This window comes from Sardina pilchardus, chromosome 8 (genome assembly GCF_963854185.1).
Source record: "Sardina pilchardus chromosome 8, fSarPil1.1, whole genome shotgun sequence".
NCBI lineage: Eukaryota > Metazoa > Chordata > Actinopteri > Clupeiformes > Clupeidae > Sardina > Sardina pilchardus.
In genome coordinates this window covers 11015319-11025295 of record NC_085001.1, presented here as the reverse complement: position 1 = coordinate 11025295, position 9977 = coordinate 11015319, and the positions used below count along the sequence as shown (strand labels likewise).

The window sequence follows — 9977 nt, the reverse complement described above, 5'->3', positions numbered from 1 at the left end:
AATTGGTATTTGTGTGATAAAACAGTCCCCTATAGTGGAGCCCAAGGCAGCACAGAGGAAATGTCACATTAGCATGCAGTAAAGACCCTGTGCTTTAATTTATGTAGCCTCTTCACCACAGGGTCAGTCTGAACCTCGGCTAAAGGGCCCGACGGACATTTAGCACAGACACATTTGGCACAGACAAAATTAGCATAGACCCATTTAGCACCGAGCCAATTAGCACAGACACAATTAGCACAGAGCCAATTAGCACAGAGACAATTAGCATAGACTCAATTAGCACATAGCCTGTTAGCACAGGCACAATTAGCATATAGCCAATTAGCACATAGCCAATTTGCAAAGAGTAAATTAGCAAAGAGTCAATTAGCACAGAGCCAATTAGCACAGGCACACTTAGCACAGAGGCAAAAGCCTTACTTGTAGGGAAGTGCTGGAGTCAAAGGCTCACCAGTGCCGCCCTACAGGTCATAGTATGGACATGGAGAGGCTAAAGCGTCATTCACCTAGAGCATTGTGCATAACAGAGTGGCTTCTGCTAAGGGGTGGAGGATTGGACTCAGCTGCTGCTACGCCAGGTTGAGGTGATCTATGCCTTATTCGGCTACACTTTACTTGAAGGTGTCTACATAAGCGTGACATGAATGTGTCATAAACATTATGAACTAGTTATAAACAAACGTTTATAACATAACGCTTGTTATGCGTCAAACGTTTTTTGTCATGACAAGTTAGGATTAGGGTAAGGGTTAGGTTTAGGGGTTAGGGGTTAGAGGTTAGAGGTTAGGGTTAGGGTTCATGTTATGGCAGTGTCATGTCACTCTTATAGATGCGTAGATACCTTCAAGTAAAGTGAGACCCATTTTTCTTGTCCCAACTGTAATTCGGCCCCTTTGTATGGACACTGTAGAGGATGCATTGTGTACGACACATTGGCACAAATGAACAGATGTAAATACGTCAGATGAAGGAAGAAAAACGAGTGTTGAGAGACAAGAAACCAATGAAGAGAGAGCACACACACAGACATATACACAAACACGCACACACACACAGCTGTAGAACATACCACCCAAGTGCACGAGTTTTGTGAAAATCGTTCTATGTGCATTTATTTACATGTTCAGCATATATTTATATGACACTTTGTTTCCATACAAGCCTCGGAATACAGGAAGTCTCCTGTACGTATGTCTTGGTTTGGTGACAAACAAGGTATTGGCAAATGTCAGAATGCAATCATTCACTCTTAACTACAAAAAATAGATATATAATGGCATAAACGTATGATGACGACAAATAACGAGTATTCAATCAGGAAAAATAACCGTAATAAAAATAATGAGTACAAACTAATATTTGTCATGTTTCCCTTTCACAAGTAATCTTTAATTTATGTGTGTGTGTGTGTGTAGGAGGGCATGTTTATAACACCATTTTGAGCAGGCTGCAATATGATCACAGTACTCAGGTAATAAGTGAAAGATCTCTGCAGGAGTTGCCATGTCAACCACAGTCAACAACCATCACGGCAAAAGAAACTCTCTGGTTACCATGGTTCAGGGACAGAGTTATTTTTCTCTTGCGACAAATAAAACCTTCCAAGGTTGAGAGAATGTCATGTCTTACGTTTGTGTGTGATTTTTCAGATTTTTTTTCTTTCTTTTTTTCTTAAAAAAGGCAAAAAGGTGACTTCAGTCCAGTTTTTAGCACACGCACGGATACTTTCAAAAAAAGAAGGAGAAGAAAGAAACAGAAAAGCAAAGAAAGGAAACGAAAAGAAAAGGAGTGGACAAAAGGGAACAGGACTAGACCACGTCTCTCAGCACGCCGTCGCTCAGTCGCTCCATATAGTTCCGCAGCTCTTTGGAGTCGTTGAGCTCCACGTCCCGACACACCCACTGGATGTCCCCTCCCACGCCCGACCCCGACCCCGTCCCCGACCCTGACCCCGACCCCGACCCCACGCTCTCGCTGGCGGGGCTTCCGCGCTCCGCCGCCGTGCTGAAGGTGGTGAACTTGACGCGCTTCCTCTTGCTGGTCGGCGACTCCCCCTTGGCCTCCTTGCCGCCCGCCTGGATGCCCGCTTGGCCGCATCCGGCGTCGGGCGAACGATGCCCCATCTGCCCCATCTGCGCGTGCTTCTGTATCCCCGGGACGACGCTGATGCTGCCCCCCACCACCACCGCCACGCCCCCTCCGCCGTTGAGCAGCTGGCTGCCCTCCTCCAGCGCGCCCAGGCTGCTGTCCATCACCAGCGCGCCCAGGCCCATGTCCTCGTCGCGGTGCGCGGAGAGGCCCAGCTCCGTGCCGCACTCGCTGCCCAGCCAGACCCAGTCGTGGGCGTGGGGTCCCGCCGCGCCACCCTCCAGACCCCCCTCCTCGGCGCCCAGCTCCTTGTGCGGGTACTTGAGGGCGTACGAGACGCAGTTGATGAGGAAGACCAGGATGGCCAGGCAGAAGACGCCCAGCAGCGCGTACATGCCGATCTCCAGGTCGCTCAGGCCCCGCGCCGACTGCAGCAGGTCTTCGTCGCTCAGGCCCTCGTCATCCTCGCCGTCCATGTTACGCCCTCGTGGAACGTCCACCTGCATTAACATAAGATAGAACAAAATAGAACATGATGCACTGTACATTTACTGAGTAGAACAAATAGAACATACATTTACTGAGTAGAACAAATGGAACATGATATAGATTTACTAAGTAGAACAAAAAAAGAATGTGATATACATTTACTGAGTAGAACAAAATAGAACATCATATACATTTACTGAGTAGAACAAAACAGAACATCATATACATTTACTGAGTAGAACAAAATAGAACATGACATACATTTACTGAGTAGAACAAATAGAACATGATATTGATTTACTGAGTAGAACAAAATAGAACGTGGCATACATTTACTGAATATTCTACATTATGCATGAGTCCCTTTCAATACATCTAAACAGACGCATTTGAATGTTCGTTTACTTCGTTGACTGCCTCAGGACAGTCGATTATGAGCGTAGCCTTCAGCATGCTAATGTAAAGAGCTAATGTAAACAGTTCCTCTGAGGAGACAGGGCCTCGTCCATACAGTAAGCATGTCTAATGAGGGAGCTCGAGTGTGTGGGTTTTAATCTAGGCTACTGCTAAAGGAGCCGCAGGCTAAACGGTGCTTAGTTTACTTGTTTTACTTCCGTTAAGTTCCGTTGAATTGCTATTCATTTGCCTTAAACTTTCAACCAAAGTGACTAAGATACATTATCGATTATCTCAAGGGCCAGTCTGCTGGGAGCAACTCGGAGGAGTGAAGCGTCTTGCTCAAGAGCACAACAGGAGTTGACGGGAGTTCAAGCCACGACTTTTACTGGCTACTCCATGCTAGCCCGCCAGCTCATCGTCCACTATGCTTCACTCGGCCAGTGCTGTTCTTCAGAGCAATGCCATAGAACAGTTCGTCTGATGTAATGGTTCAACGCAGAGTTTTGACTCTCCATGGAACCATCCAGAGATTTAAAGAACCATTTAAGCACCTTTAGTTTTTCGAGTGTACCACTACGGTAAACCAGAGAGGACAGGAGGCACGAGAGGAGCACACAGCCAATCAGACGCAAGGAACAGAAGCAGAGAGACGACAGCACTTCAAATCAGACTCTACACTGGCTGAATATGGAAGACTTCAGAGGCATTTCAGCAGATTGACGGCGGCAGGCTCATCATAATTTGTGCTCTGTTAAAGTCGCTCATGTGCACAGCAGTGGGAAGCGTCAACATCTTAGAAAAAACAAACAAACAACCACAGCACAAACAACAGAAAGGAACTGAGATGTCACAAATTTCAGCCTTATCAAATGAGACGGTTTGGAAGCTCTTCAGTGGGTGTTATTCACAAGTAATTAGGGACTTGAATAAACAAAAGCGCTCTCTTTGTACGACTATTATAGTTTCATAATTATGTATTTTTAAGTTCTATATTTGGGTTTTTTTAGGCGTTATTTGATCGGAGAGTTAAGGGTGGACGGAAAATGAGTGAAAAAGAGAGAGGTGAAGATTGGGTTCAGGTCATGACAAAGGCACTGACAAAGGTGGAAAAGTCCAGCTTCAGAGAGTAAAAGTCCAACCATGTGTTGGATCTACCTGTGCACTTAACACAGGTGATCTTGCCAATTAGCTGCTCTACCTGGCTGAAGAGTTGGGCTAATTAGAATCTACTGGTTTAAGTGAATGGTTGACACAGATATAAAGTAGCACTTTGACTTTTCCACCCCTGGGCATTGACATGACCACTTCTCAACTGCTCCCGGTTACATGTTTATCTTTAGGCCTAATATGGAGTGGTTCCAATATGGGTCACAGAGGGAGTCCTCACCTGTGCTGGGAAGTCAGCAAAGTCTATGGGTAGCTGGCTGCCATCGTCGGACAGTTTGTCCCCTCCGGGCCTCCGTAGGATGTCAGTCCTGGTGGTGGAGGCGGCGGTGGTGCCCAGGCGCCTCATGATGGCGTCGCCGGCGTCGGACACTGAGCTGCCGTAGTGGACGCTGGCCGAAGCCACGGGCGGGGGCCTCCGCTGGGGCGGCCGGTTCATGGGGGGCCCTCGACTCCCACCACCTCCGCCTCTGCCACCTCCACCTCCACCGCCGGCCCGGCTGGCGTCCTCCGCCCCCTTGGGGGGTTCGGGCGGTCCGTAACGCACGCGCACCTGGCACGTGCCCGAGGCCAGCGTGCCCGCGCGGCGGGGCTTGTAGCGTTGGCACGTCTCGGCCGCGCTCAGCTCCACCCTCAGCAGCGGGCCCTGGCCCTCTCCCCGCGCCGCGATCACCGGCCAGTGGCGCGAGGACTGGGACGAGGACGCTGACGCATCCCCGCCGCCCGCTGCGTCTCCGACTCCGACTCCGCTACCGGGCGACCGCGTCTGGCTCTGGACCTCCACCACCGACTCGTCCAGGGACGTGGCGCTCAGCTGGAAGCTCCCGGGGTCGTAGAGGTCGAGGGGCGCCGCCGAGCCGTCGCTGAACTGCAGCCAGACGCTGACCAGCGCCTCCTAGTGGACAAGAGGACAAACAGCAGAGTGAGCACTTGAGACCGACCTCAAAACATTCATCTGTTCACACAAACAGCAGAGTGAGCACTTGAGACTGACCAAGGCAAGAAATGGGTGAATTCCGTGTAAAAAAGGTTTTTTGGAAGCGTAAACAATTAAGCACTGGATAAAACAAAAAAGTAAACGCACTCCCAAGCTTCAACTCATTTTCAGTAATCAACGTGAAAGCATGTCACAAGACAGACTCATTTCGACCTATGCCATCTTCAATGTCTGCAACGTCAGTGAGACTGACCTCTCCACATTCATCTGTTGACACTGCCATCTAAATAAGCCCAAACAATGTCTACGCAATCGAGCTAAATGACTGGGTGCGAGATGAGAGGTAATACCAGTCATTTTCTGCTAAGGTGTCAAGAGTATGATCGCTCCTCTAGTAAGGTAACTGGGCTCTTGGGCATGGTTTTGTTATAGTGATGCTGTGTGTCATGAGAGGGGGGGGGGCACAGGTTCATCAGCAAATGGCAAGTGGCTGGCGCTATTTGTCTGGAAACTTCAAGGTAAGCCCACTTCAGTATGCCATGTGCACACCACGACTATTTCAATTTACTTTTCTTTTTACCCTATTATATTAGATAATGTGTTTTGTGTGTGTGTGTGTGTGTGTGTGTGTGTGTGTGTGTGTGTTTGTGTGTGTTTGTGTGTGTGTCTGTCAGTCAGTGTGTGTGTGTGTGCATGTGTGTGTGTGTGTGCGTATGTGTGTGTGTGTGTGCTTGTTTTTTTTTTGTGTGTGTGTGTGTGTGTGCTTGTTTGTGTGTGTGTGTGTGTGTGTGTGTGTGTGTGTGTGTGTGTGTGTGTCTGTCTGTCATTGTGTGTCTGTCAGTCAGTCTGTCTCTTCTTTAGAGCCCACTTTGACAACAATTGTCCTAAAAGCAACAATTTACAAATCACTCATTGTGAATGTCAAACAGGATCATTAAGGGACTGAAATATTATGAACGTCTTGTATCTAAGGGAAAAAGAAAAACTGTGAAAAGTGAACAAGAATGTCAAACAATGTTTTGAATGGTATTTGATAGACAACTGCATCCTGAAGTCTAAGTGGTCTGTATTCAAGGAATAAAAAAATAATGAAAATAAAAAGCTCTTTCATTTTTGTGTCCTCCACCTCTTCTCTTTTTTGTTCCTTTCTGACAAAGGCTGCTGTGTGAAAAGCATACACGGAAAATGGGATTATTTCAATAGGGTTTTATATAATGGCCCTATTCCCACTCCCATGGCTGGCACGCTCCTATTCACCCGCACTGTGCTCACTCAGTGCACTATTTTCAGCAGAATAAAGGGCAGAGAGGTGGAGCAGAGAGTTGGTACTGTATATTATATGCTATAGGTTCTAGTCCTCAGAGAGTCAGTACTGTACATTATATGCTATAGGTTCTAGTCCTCAGATAGTAAGTACAGTGCATTATATGCTATAGGTTCTAGTCCTCAGATAGTAAGTACAGTACATTATATGCTACAGGTTCTAGTCCTCAGATAGTAAGTACAGTACATTATATGCTACAGGTTCTAGTCCTCAGATAGTAAGTACAGTGCATTATATGCTATAGGTTCTAGTCCTCAGATAGTAAGTACAGTCCACTATATGCTATAGGTTCTAGTCCTCAGATAGTAAGTACTGTACATTATATGCTATAGGTCCTAGTCCTCAGATAGTAAGTACTGTACATTATATGCTATAGGTCCTAGTCCTCAGATAGTAAGTACTGTACATTATATGCTATAGGTTCTAGTCCTCAGATAGTAAGTACAGTACATTATATGCTATAGGTTCTAGTCCTCAGATAGTAAGTACAGTGCATTATATGCTATAGGTTCTAGTCCTCAGATAGTAAGTACAGTACATTATATGCTACAGGTTCTAGTCCTCAGATAGTAAGTACAGTACATGGCATGCTATAGGTTCTAGTCCTCAGATAGTAAGTACTGTACATTATATGCTATAGGTCCTAGTCCTCAGATAGTAAGTACAGTACATTATATGCTATAGGTTCTAGTCCTCAGATAGTAAGTACAGTCCATTATATGCTATAGGCTCTAGTCCTCAGATAGTAAGTACAGTACATGGCTTGCTATAGGTTCTAGTCCTCAGATAGTAAGTACAGTACATTATATGCTATAGGTTCTAGTCCTCAGATAGTAAGTACAGTACATTATATGCTACAGGTTCTAGTCCTCAGATAGTAAGTACAGTCCATTATATGCTATAGGTTCTAGTCCTCAGATAGTAAGTACAGTCCATTATATGCTATATGTTCTAGTCCTCAGATAGTAAGTACAGTGCATTATATGCTATAGGCTCTAGTCCTCAGATAGTAAGTACAGTACATGGCTTGCTATAGGTTCTAGTCCTCAGATAGTAAGTACAGTACATTATATGCTATAGGTTCTAGTCCTCAGATAGTAAGTACAGTACAGTCCATTATATGCTATAGGCTCTAGTCCTCAGATAGCAAGTGCATCATATGCTATAGGCTCTAGTCCTCAGATAGTAAGTGCATCATATGCTATAAGTACTAGTCCTCAGATAGTAATATGCTATAGGTACTAGTCATCAGAAAGCAGGATACATCAGCACAGCACAAGTTTAAGATTACATTTAAATCTCAAGACTGGTTCCCTTTGTTCTCTGTATTGTTTACATCAACGCTGGTGCCTTGTCTAATCATGCACCTGGTAATGGAGCATAGGGAATGTACTGGAAGAGATGGAGAGAGGAAGAGAGATAGATGGAGAGAGAGAGAGGAGGAAGGGAAGAGGACAGGGAGAGAGGGTGAAGAGAGAGAAAGAAAAGAAGAGAAATAGAGAGAGAAAGAGAACAAGGGAAGAGGGGAAAAAAGAGGGAGACAGAGAGAGAAAGAAGAGACAATGAAAGAAAAGAAAAGAGAGTGAGATGGAGAGGATGGGAAGAGAGTGTGGAAGAGAAAGTAAAGAAAGAGAGAGAGTGAGAGAGTGAGACTGGCGCTGGTTCTCTGCTGTACTGTATGAGAGGGCATTGTTGAGCGGGAGCTGTACCCACCTGCCCAGAGGGCCAGATTAGGGGGAGATAGTGGATCAACACTCGGCCCTATTTAAAGACATGCAAAGGGGGATTTACTTCACACGGATGTCTCAAGCGCCAGCGATAACTGTAGTGTGTGTGTGTGTGTGTGTGTGTGTGTGTGTGTGTGTGTGTGTGTGTGTGTGTGTGTGTGTGCGTGTGTGTGTGTGACTGGAGGGCCCTCCTGCACATGCAAGCATACACATTACAAATCCTTGTGGCAGGAAGTGTGTGTGTGTGTGTGTGTGTGTGTGTGTGTTACTGGGGGCCCCTCCTGCACATGCTAACACACACATTACAAATCCTTGTGGCAGGAAGGAAATCCCACCGCCACTTTATAATTAAAGAAGAACGAAGGAGGTACATGAAGATGACATATATACTCATGCACACACACACATACTGTACACACACACACACACACACACACACAGTCTATCTCTATCTCTTTCTCTCTATCTATGTCTCTATCTCTCTCTCTCTTTCTCTCTCTCGTGCACTCAGGAAAAGGGGTGAGAGAGGAAGAGAAAACAGGAGAGAGGGAGAAAAGAGAGTGCAAAGTGGAAAAAAGAAAGGGTGAATGCGATGAGAAAAAAAGGCATAGAGCGGTGAAGAGAGAAACTGGAGGGAGCGAGGGATAGAAAGCGAGATGATAAAAAAGCCAGATGGGTAAAAGGAAAAAAAGAGAGCGTGATAAAAAAGAAAGAGAAATCTATAAAAAAAAGTCTAACGCAGCTAGCGAGCTTTCTAGAAGCAAGACCTATTTGCTCAGATTGCCTCTCTTTTTCTCTCTTTTCTCTCTCTCTCTCTCACGCTCGCTCTCTCTCCATAGCTCCCTCGCTCTCTCTCATTCTCTCTCATCTCTCCATTCTTTCCTAAGAGGTACCAGAAAATTGCATCACACCGCACATTCAACTAGCTCCCTCTCTCTCTCTCTCCCTTCCTCTCTCTCTCTCTCTCTCTCTCCCTTCCTCTCTCTCTCTCTCTCTCTCTCTCCCTTCCTCTCTCTCTCTCTCTCTCTCTCTCTCTCTCTCTCTCTCTCTCTCTCACACACACACATACACACACACAAACACACACATACACAGTCATACACACACACACACACACACACACACACACACACACACACACAGACACACACACACACACACACAGACACACAGGGATATGAGAGGAAAACACACATGATCTCAAACTCTCATTATCTCTCTCCCTCTTTTACTCCCTCTCTCTTTCTCTTTCCTTCTCTTTATCTATCCCTCTCTCTCACACAGACACAAACACACACATACTGTACACACACACACACACACACACAAACTCAAACTCTCATTATCTCTTTCCTTCTCTCGCTCTCTTTCCTTCTCTCTCTCTCTCTCTCTCTCTCTCTCTCACACACACACACACACACACATACACACACAAACACACATGCCTGAAAGCATCCCAGGCTCCCAGTAAATATTGAGCTTCATAAGGCGCCGGCCTGCTCTCTCTCTCCCCATTGATCGTGGCGGGCAGACCTGCTCGTGCTGAAGTACCGCGCGGTGATTAGCCTCGTCAAATAGCTGATAATTGCCCCGGCACTCTCTCTTGCGCCGCCCTGCCCTGTCTAGATTCCGCAGCCCGCGGCTCTCCCTCTCTCTCTAACGACCCTTTAATTAACCACCGCGTCCGTAACCAGGGGCGACACGCTTTCTCCAAGACCTCCACTTCACACACATCAGTAGGGGAAACGCAAACGTGCGCTACACTGTCATCATCTGGCCATTACAAACGTGACAGGGAGCGCTTTTAATTAAAAGCGTCCTTATTCACGATATAAAGTTATAATAA

The 9977-nt window shown here is 46.3% G+C and overlaps 1 protein-coding gene across 1 annotated transcript in view; it reads right to left on the bottom strand.

The window, feature by feature from the left end:
• Positions 1 to 1811: 1811 nt before the first annotated feature.
• Positions 1812 to 9977, bottom strand: part of si:dkeyp-14d3.1 (transmembrane protein 132D) — a 42165-nt gene continuing 33999 nt past the window's right edge. Inside the window, exons 5-7 of the mRNA XM_062543860.1 lie at positions 4889 to 5038; positions 4367 to 4834; positions 1812 to 2591 (exon numbers count right to left, since the gene is read on the bottom strand). Coding sequence (XP_062399844.1) covers positions 1812 to 2591; positions 4367 to 4834; positions 4889 to 5038 — 1398 coding nt within the window. The remainder of the gene's footprint in view (positions 2592 to 4366; positions 4835 to 4888; positions 5039 to 9977) is intronic.